This window comes from Camelus bactrianus, chromosome 11 (assembly GCF_048773025.1).
Source record: "Camelus bactrianus isolate YW-2024 breed Bactrian camel chromosome 11, ASM4877302v1, whole genome shotgun sequence".
Classification (NCBI taxonomy): Eukaryota; Metazoa; Chordata; class Mammalia; order Artiodactyla; family Camelidae; genus Camelus; species Camelus bactrianus.
The window spans coordinates 34,188,373-34,203,756 of record NC_133549.1 but is presented as its reverse complement, the minus strand read 5'-3'; the positions used below and the strand labels follow the sequence as shown (position 1 = coordinate 34,203,756).

Genomic DNA, 15,384 nt, shown 5'->3' with positions numbered 1-15,384 from the left:
AATAGAAAATTAACAAGTAGCTACTGTTGTGATTGCAGATTGCCTTCCCAGTCCCTGTGAGAGAATGCTTTTTCTTTTGGACAGCAACACTTCTCAGCCCCTTGGTACCATTAAATCAACCAATGGGGGCTGCCAGAATAGGGATGAACACCAACAAAGAACTGAAGAGTATAAAAACTGTTAATAATGCAAAAATCTTTAATCACTTTCCAAATTGAGGTGAAAGAGAAATGATTTTTAAAAATTTCTCTCCCACCCACATCCAAGTTTTGACAGTAGGCCAGGTTCAGAGCCTGATCTCCCTAGAGAGGAGTATCCTTTCCCTCCACCCAAACCCCTGGAGAATTGCCAAAGGAAAATAAGCTATTTTGTATTTAGAACAAATTGCCACTGTTTTCACCAGTGATGTAGCCCTATTTCCCAGACTTTGAAACTTGGAATACAGAAAGTTCTTATGTGACCAAAGAAGAAATATGGTGAATGAATGATCAAGTTTCTTTTTTTTTTTTAAACCAAATCCTCATAAACTGATAAGAGAAGGAATGAGATGTATGCATGGAAGCTAAGTTTAGCACAGACTGGACATCAAGTGAGCAATTTCTGTTAAATCACTTTGGAGATTGGGTTCCTTGTGGGAATTTCAGTAGAGAACATAAGCCCCTGGAACCAGATTTTAATTATTTTTTTCAAATGAGGTTGTCAAAAATCAAGTCTTCCTTAGAGATGAATGCAGGACAATAAAATTTTTTTTAATGTGTTCTGTACTTTAGGCTTCAAATGATCAGCAGTCCTGGGATCTTGTAAAAACTATACAGACATGTTTCTTGTGTTACCAGATGGGATAAAAAAATGTTCATTTAATTTTTTTTTCTCTTGCATTATGGAGTATTTCTTTTTAGACTTTTCTCTCTCATACTTGGATTTTCTTAGCTATTTTTTCCTTTTTTCCTCCTTAGTAATTGCCTTCCTGTCACTTGTTATTATCACCATTTCTTGAACAACAGCTGGAACAGAGGCCAAACTTAAATCAGTCAGATTTTCTGCTTGGTAGGAGGCCTGATGTCAGTAAGTTCAGAAGGTTAACATTGGTGACCAAAAAATTGGATTAAAAATTATCTATGAATTTTATTTGACATTGTTGCCTTGGTCTCCCATCACTATCAATACTTTAATAAGTCACTGTGTTGTAATGGCTGCAATTCTTAACCTTCTGCTTCACTATTAAAAGAGATGTTGACTCTAATCAAGAGTTAAGTTGAAGATTATCAGTTATTCTACATGTAGTCATCCTTGGTGGTGACCTCAGCTGCACACAGAAAAACCCAGTGTAGAGTTCTGGCATCCATAAGCAGATCCCTCGTGAATGTTGGCCTGGCATCTGCTCATACTGTTTGGAGGCTCCTGTATAACCTCAATTTTGGTGAGTTAGAGAGACCCAGAAATCCACTAGAATTTGGTGCATCCCCCTCCCCACTGTGTGCCAGTCTCTCTTGTTTTGTGTTGGAAGAATTAAAATGACTAAAAAGTATGGATTCTGTTTTATCTAGAAGATAATTCAAATATAGTGTGATTAGTGTGAAAATCAAATACTAATTATCTGAGGAAGGGGTATGGCAAGCAAGGCCTCATGAAAGAAGCAGTAGTTGGCTGTGGGCTGACAAATGAGTTAGATGCTCACTAGGTGGACAGAGGAGAAAATTGTGTTCCAGGTAGAGAAATTGGTAAACATAAACCTTTGGTTTGTGGAAGAGGTTTGCAAAAGGGTATGGGTAATGGGAAGTGGGGCCGGGCTGGAAAGGTGGTAGGCAGGAGGTCAGATTATAGCATCTTCCAACAGATAAAGATTATTACTGGTATCTGTTAAAAATCTTTACAGCATCTAATTCAGTGGCACAATAGGGTGCAGCTCATTGTTTACTGATGATTATTGTTTTTGACTAAGTGGCATTTCAGCCTCTTCATGCCTCTGAGATGTAAAGGCTAAATAAAATTTCAGCCTATACAGAATTGGTGTAGTCTGAGAAAGAATATGTTACTATTTTGTCATCATTTGTTTGAGCACTCACATCTCTCTCCCTCTCTCCTGCCCCCCACCTTCCTCTCTCTCTAAACCTTTGAAAGACATAATCCCAGCAGTAATTCAGAAATGATGTTCTGATGTCCAGAGCTCTGATAGTGATCTATAGTAAACTGCTCTAATAATTTGACATAGATTCCTGGAGGTCTTGGGTTGTATGGTAAAATAATTATTTGGAGTCTTCTTTTATTTTAAAAGTATACTTTGCATTATCTGTGCTTGTTTTTATATAAAATAGTATTCTTCATCCAAATCTTTGAGGAAAATTACAACTTCTGGTAGGCACTATATTTAATTTTCTGGCATTAAATACTCTCTGGCTCCCTCCCCTAAGGACTACTCTGATTTTATTGGGAGAAAGTGATTTTCAAAAGTCTTCCAAGTGTGAGTAGCTTGTATCTCAACCTTACTGATTTTCTGTCTTATTTTGTATATAGATGAGCCCTTTAGTGCTGAGGTGGACAATTTGACTGTAGAATAATTTATTTTACTTTAATATTGTATAGTATATATAATTTACAAAATGTATAACTTCATTTTAACACTTGTTGATATTCCTGTCTGATTATTTTACAAGATGCCAGTTGAATTAAGAGGAATATTAATGAAAGCAGCTTTTTTTTTTTTTGAAAAGTAAGAAGAAGGTCCTAGCTATTCTCCTAAGTTTTTATTTTGTTGTCGTTAAGCCCCGTGACACCACAGCCAGTTCCAACGCTGAGGAAATGCCACTTACCAATTCACTCACTGGGAGTTAATAGTCTGTTTATTTTTTGTGAAGTAGATAATGTATAAGTTGTAAGTGAAACATATAATTATCATATGCCATTTTATGGGGATGGCTTGTCTAAGCTTCCTAATTTCACAAACAAAATAAGCTGAACAGCAAGAATATGATTATATTTGTTTTTGTAAATAAAATTCATGAGTAGCATGAATATGCTTGGTATCTGGATCCATTTTTAATATCATTTTTTTTATAAGAAAAGGAGGCAGGCAGTTGTTTTTGGTAACTTTGGAGATTTTCAGAAAATTCTTGCCATGTTACATTTTAGAGAAATGTTGGAATATAAAATATGTAGGATAAGCAGCTAGCTACTGTCATGTGCAGAAGTGTTGTGTAGGGAGTTGGGAAACCTGGCCACAAGCCACTGCAGCTTTGAAGAATGTGGCTTAAGGGAGGACTCACAGCCCCTTGCATAACGTTCAACAGAGGAAAATACAAGTACTGTTCCTATCACTTGACTTGTTTTCCATTTTGATTTAGTTATTTGGCAAAGTCTTGGTATCCTGTAGTGGAGGAATGAAAGACAAGCAAGTTCCAGTGAAGGACCGTGCCTCCAAGGGCATCAGCCAGTGGACAGTTTGTGAGGCTGGACAGGCGTTAAATTTCTTGTTGTTTGGACAGAGGGACTAGAGTTTCAAGAGATGACTTGAAAAAATATCATCATATGATACTTTCAGTTTTTTTCTGAAAGGAAATTCTTTCCTCTCCTCCCTCAGCACTGCGTGCTTCCTATGGTTGATATACCTGTGCTTTAAAATATCACAGCTACTAGCAGGGGCCATTTTATAGCAAAATCATTTCCCCTCATGTTCTGTGATATTTCAGTTTGGCAGCAGAGTTTACAAGGTTTGAAATCAAAAGCAGCACTGGTTCCTTCAGGAAAAATGATCCCAATATACCAAAATAAAAGCTAAACAGACTCTAATTGTTCCTTTTCCCACAAGGAGCTTGCGCTGTTTGAAGGTGTAGGTAATTTTGATAGGACCTTCTCTCTAATAGGGTTAGTCACTGGGTATTGCCTCTTCCCCTGGGTAAAACCCACTTTTAAATCTCATTTTAAAACAGACCTCAAAGTGTCTTTGAAAATAAAAGTACCCTGGTTTCTTTCCATTCTCTTGCCCCACTCCCTCTCAGCAAGGAAACTCCTGTTTTCTCACAGGGCACCTCCTGCTGCAGGGTCTAATCCTAACTTTGCTTTACAGTCACTCATGCTAAACTAGGAAAGATTTTAGATGCATAGCTTTTATTGAGCCATCCATGTATTGTAAAAAGTTAGGTAAATGTTAACCAGGGTGCTAAATTTTTTTCTCATTTTCCATTAAGTCTAATTATGTCAATTTTACAACGTCAGCTTTTTTTTCCTGTTGGTTGTTAGTCTAGTGTTCATCAGAATATTCAGAGCAGCAGCCTTAACTATCCCCAGCCTTCTCACCCTACTTTCACTAAAGGTGCAGGGCCATGCCTTTCATGAATCCTTGTTCTTCATGTCAACCCTTCCTTCCTTGGACTTGAAAAAGATCATCTTATGGTACTTGCAAGTTTTTCCTCAGAACATAGAGATTTTCAAATCAAACCAAGCTTTTTTTCTTTTTCTTCTCTGTTTCTTGTCCTCTTTTCTCTCCTCCAGTGTCTTTCAGTTCATGATTTGGCAACTCCATACAGGAGGCTTCTGAGCCACCAGTCACATGAGAATGAAGTCAAGAAAAGAAAGGACCAGATGGCATCAAAAGATATGCCTTTCTAGGTCATTGATGGTTAAGCTTGCAATCTGGTTACCAGCAGGGAGACTATGGGGGAGAGAGTAGAGAGCAGCACAGCACCATTGTAAGGGAGGAAGAATTTTGCCAGACAGTTCATTCCATAATTTGCTAGAGAGAAAATACTTACACATAGAGGAGAACAGATTTCCTGATTCAACTTTCCAGATAACAATCACAGGGAATCCATTGCATTTACTTGAAAGTGGCATATAAGCACCTGTGGAAAACTGTGTGCAGTATTTGGATGGCAACTTTGAAAAGTGTGACACCGCCTTGGTCAGCTGCTAACCTCCAATTTCCATTAACCCTTTGTTATTCTGTTCTCCAAATGCCTGATTCACTTACAAGGACAAGAACTGGAGGAAATGACACTGGCTCCAGCCACATATACACCTTTCCCCACAGAGGAGCAGAGGACATCGTTCACCACGCATCCTTTATACTGTTACCTATTTTGGAGGGCTGTGTTTACAAAACATGGCAAGTGGCATCACTGCCTTTTATGAGACATGATATCTCAGGGTCTGTTTTCTTGGTATAAACTGTATCTTGGAGCAGTTAAAATTACTTGAGTGAAGAAATGTTCAATAATGGCTAATAAAAAAAAATTCTTAGAAGGCAGTCTGCCTTCCTCGTTCTTTTAGGCATTACTTACACCCTGACTCCTTTGGCCTGGGCAGCTCCTGATTTGAGTGTTCTTGTGAGATCACCAGACAGCTGAACTTGGCTGATATTTTCCTATAGAATTCCAGTTCACTTGTTTTGAATGAAACAAATTAAAATGTTTTTAATTTTAGGTTTAAACTTGGTCCCTATATATGAACTTTGAATCCTTTCTTCTTAATTACCTTGAAAACCCTTGCTTTTTCATAAACAAATTCAGTATCCCTCAAGTTTAGAGTCAAGTTTCAACTCCTTTATAAGGCTACCTTCTCCAATTATTATCTCTCCTTTTATACAGTTTCTGCTGCCCTTGATAGCTGTATGACTCATTTCATTGTGAACCAAATGAAACAAAAAAAAAATTTCATTCTGTAATCTGGATTATAAACTCTTGAAGTTTACTTTTTTTTTTTTTTTAACTTCTCCCACTCAAGCAAGTGTCTGGAACATTGCTGAGTACACAAAAGTCATGTAATAAATAATGCAACTGAATGAATTTTTAAAAAGAAAAAACACAGACATTTTAATATTGTTAGTTGATTTTTGCCTAGATTTTAATATGACTTTAACTTAGATCTCACAAAACAGAAAATTGACCCTTTTTTTTTCTTGATATGAAACTACAGTAAAGAGTCATTCTGAAGTTTCATATAGTAAAATTAAAAGATGTTTCCTATATATGTACTGAATTTCTGGGGTTAAATAATTTAAATAAAATTGACAAGTTATTCCTGTGGCAACATACTTGTGAGCTTTACTAGTTAGTTGCTTTGTTAACTTTTTTAGATGACTAAATTCAGAGGCCCCTTGGGAGCCTCTGATTATTAGCAAGAGAACCACCAGTCTCTCTCTACCCTCCGGTCACATCATATAGTGCAGTTGTTAGGCATATACTGTAATAATCTTAATGAAGAGTTTAATGGCACTCTTTACTGTGAATTTATTGTTGTTTCATTTTAGTCTGCTCAGTAAAAGCACTCTGTGATCATGTGAGATTTTCCAGTTAAAAATGAAAATTCTGCTAAAGGTTCTATGATTTGGGGTAGCACAGCAGGGGAAGGGAGTGACTTTAAAATTATTAGATCTCATTAAGGGGAATCCATTGATAAACCTTTCATTTAAGAAAAATGAAAAATTTTCCTTGTCCACATCAGGTATGTCAGGTTTCAGCCTGGAACCAATTACTAGATTTGAGTTAGTGAACTCAGTAAAGAGCTTTGGAATGGAAATATCTAACGGGCTAGTGGGTACTGGAAGAATCTTGACCATTCATCAGCCATACCTCTGACCTCACTACCCCTTAGTCATCCTTTCAGTGACAGAATTGGCTGGCTTCTCCTAACCCTCTTTGAAATTTCTAGCATTTGAGAGTTTCTCTTGACATTATTTCTTGTGTATTATTAAGACAGAGAAAGCATAGTTTGGTGGATGAGCTAGTAAACCATTTTGGCCCTCTTTGAGGAGAAAATGGAGGATGTATTTTCCAGGGTCAGTTGCTAAATGTACAGTTATAGCTCTTTAAGGAATAGGGTCATCTATGAACACATTTGTGGGTTTTCTTTTCAGATATACTATTAACTGCTGAATTATGTTATACCTTATGACGCACAGGACCACATATGTGAACTAGTATTGTTTCAGGGTGGAATTATGTACCCAGAACTCTCATCATGGTAATCACAGTTCCTGTAGGGTACAGGGAATGTAAATTTATGAGGTTCTCTGCTAGCATTTCCAGGAGAAATTTCCCATAACTGGCCCACAGGATGGGTATATTAATGCATGGACTTTTAGTGAAGAATTTTGTGACCTGATTTTTTTCTGTGTGTAGAAAACTGGAGGTAGCAAGTAAGAGAGGAAAGGGATAAAGAGAAATAAAAATGAAAAGCTAATAGTAGCTGGTACACTTAGGTATTAGGAAGCAGGAGACTGTTCCATGAGTTGTGGTTTTAGTGGCTAGAATTGGCCTCAGGGCCATATATTTTGCCTAACCCTATCCTTGCTGGTCACAGAATTTTGCTGTTTTCTGTTGTGTTGGATCATACAAAGTTGTCATTTTTATAAATGAGAAATGGTTTACTACCAGAAATTTTGTGTGGTTCAACCTAATACATAATAACAGACACTGTTGGATGGTTACAGTTGTGGATAGGAGGTTGTGTGTGTCTGTAAATGAAAAGCGGGAGGGAGGAAATGGAAATTTGTGAGCATTTTGGGGTACTGAAGCTGAAAATGTCTACTCTAGCCTGTGGTTTTAGGCATTCAAAATCAAATACAGTTGCCTCAGTATGCTTTCCTACTTCCATGTTAATGCAGTTGAGACAGTTTATGGGGCAGGTGAAAATTAAATCACTTCTGACAGAGGATTACCATTGGGAATAACAATCTGAAGTGACCGGTGTCCGCAGCGTGCAACAGAAATGGCAGAGATGGAAAGCCTGTAGGCACACCTGCACTTGCATGCAGATACTTTGTTGAAACTGATTTAGGGTGTAACAAGGCTACAGACTGAATAATGTGCAAATTAATAGATTTTAGGACGTTTTTAGTGGAATATTCAGGCTGTGCTGATTTGACTTTTTTGTCTTCCTTAGACGAGCTCATCTTCGCCTGTGTTTAGAACGCTTGAAAGTTCTGATTCCACTAGGACCAGACTGCACCAGGCACACAACGCTAGGTTTGCTCAACAAAGCCAAAGCACACATCAAGGTAAGAATTTTTACTTTCATATTTACACATGATTCTCTCAGTCCTGATTTCTTTTTAGCAATTCCTATTCATGTATATCAGCCATCTCACAGTGCCCTCCTTTAATAACTGACCTCAAGAGAAATTTTCTGAAAACTTATCAGCTAATCTGGTGGGAGCAATATAACCTGATTAAACTGAACTGTTTTGACAGCATGGCGATTTGAAGAGCTGGGAATATGAGGAAAATAACAATTACTCTGCTGATGCCCTGAAGGAAGGCAGTTGTGCCCTCTGGTGGAGATGGCTTCATTTGGCTCTGTCCCTCAGTATTTTTCCATCAAACTATACTGCAGAGCAAGTTTCTCTTTCGTGGAGACAACTTGACAGACTGAGAATTCCGTTCTGTCCTACTAATGTAGCATTCATTACACATACGCACAAAAAAAGTGAAGAAAACTATTTTTGATGTTTAAAAATATATATTTATGTATGTTCTTAAATATACACATACATTTGTATAGTCATTCGTGTTTCCTTGGTCAAAGAAGAAATCTTTTGAGATGTTAGGTAGGAATCAGTTTTTATTGTTTCTGCTGGACTACACACAAACCTAAATACCACTTTATCATTGTAGAAACTTGAAGAAGCTGAAAGGAAGAGCCAGCACCAGCTAGAGAACTTGGAACGAGAACAGAGATTTTTGAAGCGGCGACTGGAACAGCTGCAGGGTCCTCAGGAGATGGAACGAATACGAATGGACAGCATTGGATCAACTATTTCTTCAGATCGTTCTGATTCAGAGCGAGGTAGGCAGTGTGCTGCTTCCCTAATGAAATACTAGCATCCCTATGACTGGACTTAGGGAAGGTAGGTTGGAGGACACTGTATTTGCTTTCTTCTTTTTTGCCAACAAGTATGTAACATTCTAGATTTTATACAGTCACAGTATTGTCTAGCAATACCTGTATGAACTATAGAACCTTTTTTCTTGGTTATGTATGTATTTAAAATTTTAGACTTAAAGTTTTAAGTTTTCTGTAGAAAACTGTAGAGTTCTCATACCATTCATGCAGGTTCCCCTAATGTTAGTATCTTATGTAATCATAATACAGTTACCGAAACCAAAAAAATTAACAATCATGCAATAGTGTTACTCTATAAACCTTATTCAAATTTCACCACTCTTCCCAAAAATGTCCTTTGCCTACTCCAGGATCCAGTGCAGGATCCTACATTGCATTAGCTAGCTCTTCAGTCTTTCATGACCATGCCACTTTTGAAGAATATTGGTCAGTTATTTTATGCAGTGTTCCTCAATTTGGGTTTGTCTGATGTTTTCTCATTAGAATGAGGTGTTACACATTTGAGGGGAAGAGATGTCACAGAAGTAATGTTGGGCCCTTCTCAATTCATTGCATCAGGAAAATACAGGATGTTGATATGTTTTATAACTGGTGATGTTAATTTTTAAACCTATATTTTAAAGTACCACATCCTTTATTTCTCTTTACATCTGTCCCAGAACATTTGTCTTTGGCAGAATTCAAGAACAAAAATCAACTGAAAAAGAAACTGTTTGAACTCTACTGATCTGCTCATCTATAGCTCCCACCCGCCACACCACAGTAAAAGATCCCAGAGGTGAACTCTGGTGACTTTAAGCTTTACATTTGGTAAACTAGAGCTCATGAGATCTTGAGAATTCTAAATTTCTTTTGACTTTTTATTATGGAAATTTTCAAACATACACAAAAGTAGAATAGGATAATGAACTCTCACATACCCATCATCCAGTTTGAACAGCTGTCAACATCCTGTCACTCTTATTTCACCTGTTCTTTACCACCTCACCACTTTTTCTAGAATGCAGGAATCAAATGGAATGTTTTAAATCAAATATCTGGAATGTTTTAAATCAAATCTCAGATAACATTATCACTTTGTCCCTAAATACTTCAGTATCTATCTTTAATAAATAGGACTTTAAAGAATATAATACTATTATAAGAGCCCACACAACTAATAAAATCAGATAATACTTTTTTTAAGCCTTTTATTTATTTTAAACTTATTTTTTTATTTTTGGGGGGGGAGGTAATTCGGTTTTTATTTATTTATCTTTAATGGAAGTACTGGGGATTGAACCCAGGACCTTGTACATGCTAGGCATGCACTCTACCACTGAGCTATATACCCCCCCACCCCGATAATCCTATTTAATGTCATCTAATACCCAGTCTCTGATAGCTTGTCTCAAAAATGGCATCTTACCATTGGTATGTTTGAATTATAATCCAAACAAAGTTCACACTGCATTTGCTTGTACCTTTTAAGATACAGTTGATCCTTGAACAACAGGTTTGAACTGCACGGGTCCACTTATAAGAGGATGTTTTTCAATAAATACGCGCTACAGTACTACACGATCTGCAGTTGGTTGAATCCACAGATAGGGAGGACTGACTGTAATGCTATATTCAGATTTTTGACTGCGTGGAGGGTTTGGCATCCCTAACTCCCTGTTGTTCAAGGGTCAGCTGTACTTTTAATCTATAATAGTTTTCCTTTCCCCAATGTCAGTTATTTGTTGTCAAAACTGGGAAAACTGGGTCATTTTTCTTACATATAGTTTCCCCCATTCTAGATTTGGCTAATGAATCCTCATGATGTCACTTAACATGTTCTGTCCCCTGGGGGGAGGGAAATAGCTCAATGGTAGACCACAAGCTTAGCATGCACGAGGCCCTGGGTTTGATCCCCAGTACCTCCACTGAAAAAAAGCAGTATTTTTGTCCCTCATATTTCTTGTAAACTAGTTGGTAGATCTAGGGGCTTGATTAAATTCATATTTTTTGAGGCAAGAATCCTGCATGAGTGGTGCTGTGTACTTCCTGTTGCATCAGTATTATGTTTAGTTGTCCCATGCTAGTGAGAACACTGGTCAGTGAGTTCAGGTGATGTCATCTTGATACATCTATGCAATTGTATCAACTTTTCACATAATAGTTTTAGTAATCATTGATGACTGTTGCCCTGATCATTACTTTTGCTTGTTTGATTTATGAGGGGGAGGTAATTAGGTTTACTCACTTCTGTTTGGAGGAGGTACTGGAGATTGAACCCAGGACCTCCTGCGTACTAAGCATGTGCTCTACCACTTGAGCTATACCCTTCCCCCTGCCCTGATCATTACTCTATTAAGTGTAACAAAATAATGGTTTTCTAATTTTGTCATTCTTCTTGGGTTTATTAACTTTTTCTTCTTTAAAGAAATTTCCTCATCAACTTTTTGGTTACCCTGAAAAAGTCCTTACTGGGAAGACAGGATAAATACTTTTTCTTGTTTTGGTTTTGCTTCATCAATTTTCTAAATAATGAGTTGATGCCTTAGCAACCTCCAGAGGTAACAAGGTTTTGTGTTCTGTTCTTTGTTTTTGATTATCTTATGAACTCATGTTTTCATGTACTGAATGTGTTCCAGTCCACTGTAGTCATTCTTTTTAATTCTTTTTTAATACTTAATTTCCCAAATTCTGTGGGAGCCTTTCAGATGGGTTTTAAATTCCCTTTAACATAACCCTTGGATTTGTTTTTGTTGTTTTGCTATGTAAAAGTTTATTTTTTATGTGGCACTCAGGTTTGAAGAACAAAAGTTTACAAGTAGCAGCAGGAACCTCAAGGCTATCTATATTTGAGTGACAGGGGAGGTGTAGCAGAAAGAACCCCGAATCAGGAGGCGACTTGGTCCTAGTCTTTCTTTTGCAGCTTACTAGCTCTGTGACCTGCAGGCTTTAACTGCCCTTCTTGCTGTTATCTCCTCCTTGTACCCACCCCACCTCCGAATTTCAGAGGATGTGTCTTCATCATTATAGTTCTTTTTTAGTATTCCCAGGAGTGTGCAAGTACCTTACTACCTTTTTGGGGGGAGGGGAGAATTAGGTTTATTTATTTATTTAATGGAGGTACTGGGGATTGAACCCAGGATCTCGTGCATGCTAAGCCACACACTCTACCACTGAGCTATACCCTCACCCCCAGTTCTTATCCTTATCCAGCAGCCTTCTTTCCCAGCGTTACAAAGACTTTTAGTAAAATCTCTAGTCCATTTGGCTAGAGCAGTCTCTCATTTTACTTTGTTTTGAGTTCAGCAAGCTCTGTTGGATAGGGTGTCTTGATTTTATTTCCCAAATGTAGGTTGGATGAGTGATGTTAAGAAACACTAAATAGCCTATGAAGCATTATGGATATGAAACAAATAATTAAGAATTCATAGGATTATTTGTGCAGCTTGTTTGGGCAACTGCCTACATTTTAAAAACAGATTGCTAAAACTTTCCGAAGCAACAAGCCCTTTGAAAATTATTCTTTGAAATAACTTACTCTGTCTTCTTGGGCTCAGCAACAATCTGCTTTTCTTAAAGCAGTTGTGATCAATGTGAACCATTAAAGTCAGTGCCAAATATGAAACACCAGGCTTTGAATTTAAGAGAACTGAAGGATATTGAGTTCATGCCAGCTGTTGTGGGAGAAAACAATTTTTCAACTGCCTTTTATTTTTTTAATATATTTTTTAATGTATTACTGGTGATCAATTATTGATATTAAGATCTCTAGAGACAGCTGGGTCATACTGTATTTAGGATTTTTTAAAATCATTTTTGGTTTTTGAAGTTAAATACCACCACTGAAATGCCATTACTATAATCTTTACTATAGCCTGCTCTATAATCCAGAGACTTTTAAGCCTTAGGTCCTCATTTCAAGCTATATCTGATGCAGGAAAATTAAAGTGAATTGAAGACAAATCCCTGAGTCCACTTTATAATAACTGGCTTCTTTTGGTTATTGAATGGTCAGAGATCTTTATGATGAATCCAAAAAAGTCTGTAGAACTGTCTGTAGAATGATACCACCAAAGGCTTGGATGGGTACATTTTCTAGTTCTCTTATATTAAATTTATGCTTTTTTCCCCCTTTAAGGCAACTCTGCTTAATAAACATCACTGAGAATTAGTTTCTAGTTTAATGTAAAACAGATGTGGTTAAATCAACTGGGATTGGGATCTTTTAATATTAAGCACTAATTCCCAAACAGGTCAACTGCTTTTGGTGGGAGGTCTAGACAGACTGGCATCAAAGGCTTTAGTATACTTGCTGCCTGAATTGAGACCACCACTCTATACGAGACATTTCCCTTTGTAAAATATATCACTGTGTCTCCTCACCTTTGGTTCCTTCTGTTCTTCAGAGATCACTGATAATAGCTTGTATAACAATGACTTTATACCACAAAAAGTAATCACTTTTCCTCATCCCTGTTAGTCCTTGAAAGTGCACATATATTAGGTTACTAATGTTCTTCCTTTTTTCCCTTTGGCAGAGGAGATTGAAGTGGATGTTGAAAGCACAGAGTTCTCCCATGGAGAAGTGGACAATATCAGTACCACCAGCATCAGTGACATTGATGACCACAGCAGCCTGCAGAGTATTGGGAGTGACGAGGGTTACTCCAGTGCCAGTGTCAAACTTTCATTCACTTCCTAGAACCCAGCATGACATAACAGTGCAGGGCAAAATATTCACTGGGCCAATTCAATCCAAACAATCTCTTAAATTGGGTTCATGATGCAGTCTCCTCTTTAAAACTAAACAAAACTATACTTGAACAAAAAGGGTCAAAAGACCTCCATTTAAGCAAATATTTAGCAAAAAGTGGGGCAGAGCCTCCCCAACAGAACAAATATTCATAATATTCGTATTTGAAAATCAGTTTCTAATGGCAGCAGAAAACTTGTATGAAATTTTCTTGATTTGATTGAGTTGATTTGAAAGAGGACATTGGAGATTCCATCCTCTTTTCTTTTCTAGTTTGCTCATACTACATTGAGTAGACACATTTAAGGATGGGATTATGAACCCTTCCTGAGCTTTTTGGTCCTAAAAACAAACAAAAATCAAACGTATAGTAATGACAAGACAAGATAATCAGGCATTAATCTTGGATGGCTAAAGATCTATTAAAACTCAGCCTGGGACAGCTTATCATGAAGCCTGTGGATGATCAATTCTTTAAAAATACAACAAAAAAAAATTCATTTCATGCTCTGCAAAGGAGAGACTCCCATGAAGCCTTTTGAAAGGGATCATCATGCAGCTCAGCTTTCTGTTGGATTCCATGCTAAGCAAGCTAACCTTATCCTGCATTGTTAGCAGTAGGGCACCCAACCGCCAGCTCAACAGTCAGCTGCCCTTAGGCCCTTGGGCAGCATGGGGCAGTCCATGTGCATGACAGCCTCTACCACACAGGGCCTCAGTTCAGATTTAGGGGCCAGAAGGAAAAAGATCCACGTGCCTCTGTGTCTGCGTGGGCCAGAAGAGTTGTGCACGCAGATTAGCAGGCCAAGGTCTGAGCCACGGCAGCATTTTTATTTCAGATTTTGATAAATGTTTGTATGTGTTGAAAACCAAAATGACATCTTTTTAAAGCTTGTCCATAAGAAACATAGACGTCTTTTATAGTAAAAAAAAAAAAAAAAAAAAAAAAAAACCACATGGGAAAAAATCATCTATTTTGATGCAGCATTTGATAATGATAAAACACCTCACACCTCACTCTTTATAGTGCACAAAATGAATGAGGTCTGGGCTAAGTAAAAAAAGGTCAATGCTGTTTTTGTTTTCTTTTAGAATCATTTTTTTTTTTACCATCTTTTAACCATCTGATAAATATAGTAGACACACTATCATAGTTAACATAGTTAAGTTTGGCACTTGTCTCATTTTAATGTAAAGATCTGCTTCCATTTTCCTACAGGCAGTCTCTCTCCTTCCTCACAATCCCACTGTGCAGGTGCTATTGTTGCTCTTGTCAAGATTTTCAGAAATGTTACTTTCTTTTAAGTGAAATTTCTAGCCTGCACTTTGATGTCATGTGTTCCCTTTGTTCTTTCAAACTCCAAGGCCCTATCCCTTACCCCAGGAAGCCTTGGAAACCTTACCCTGCTCTTTGGACTTTGTATACTTTAAATAATTTAACTACCCTTAATTACTTAAAAAAGAAAAAAAAAAAAGCTTTATGATTTTCATAACTTATTGCTGATTTTCATGGGTTGTTAATTTCAGTCCTGTAGTTTTATTTTGTTTAGATAGGGCTGGGCAAGGAAAAAGAAAATAAAGACAACCATATTTAGCAGTGCAGAGTTGAGTTGTGTGTGTAATGTTAGACTATCCTTTGTAAGTAGCACTTTAACAGCTTTCACTGCTTCTATATATGAAGTGAACCATCTTGGTCACACACAAGGCCTCATCATGTACTTACTTGTTCTTGTGCTCTTCCTGTGCCTCCAAAAATATTTTATCCTTGATTGTGGTATGTTTGAGTGGAAGAATTTCTTTGAAGTAGATGTGTG

The 15,384-nt window shown here is 37.3% G+C and overlaps 1 protein-coding gene across 2 annotated transcripts in view; it reads left to right on the top strand.

Moving 5' to 3' along the window:
• The window catches only part of MXI1 (MAX interactor 1, dimerization protein), a 76,604-nt gene extending 61,432 nt beyond the window's left edge, over positions 1-15,172 (top strand). For both annotated transcript variants that reach the window (XM_010969782.3, XM_074373650.1), the window contains exons 4-6: positions 7,879-7,993; positions 8,610-8,781; positions 13,356-15,172. In XM_010969782.3, the coding sequence (XP_010968084.2) occupies positions 7,879-7,993; positions 8,610-8,781; positions 13,356-13,519 (451 nt within the window). In that variant the 3' untranslated portion in view covers positions 13,520-15,172. The remainder of the gene's footprint in view (positions 1-7,878; positions 7,994-8,609; positions 8,782-13,355) is intronic.
• Positions 15,173-15,384: the final 212 nt, after the last annotated feature.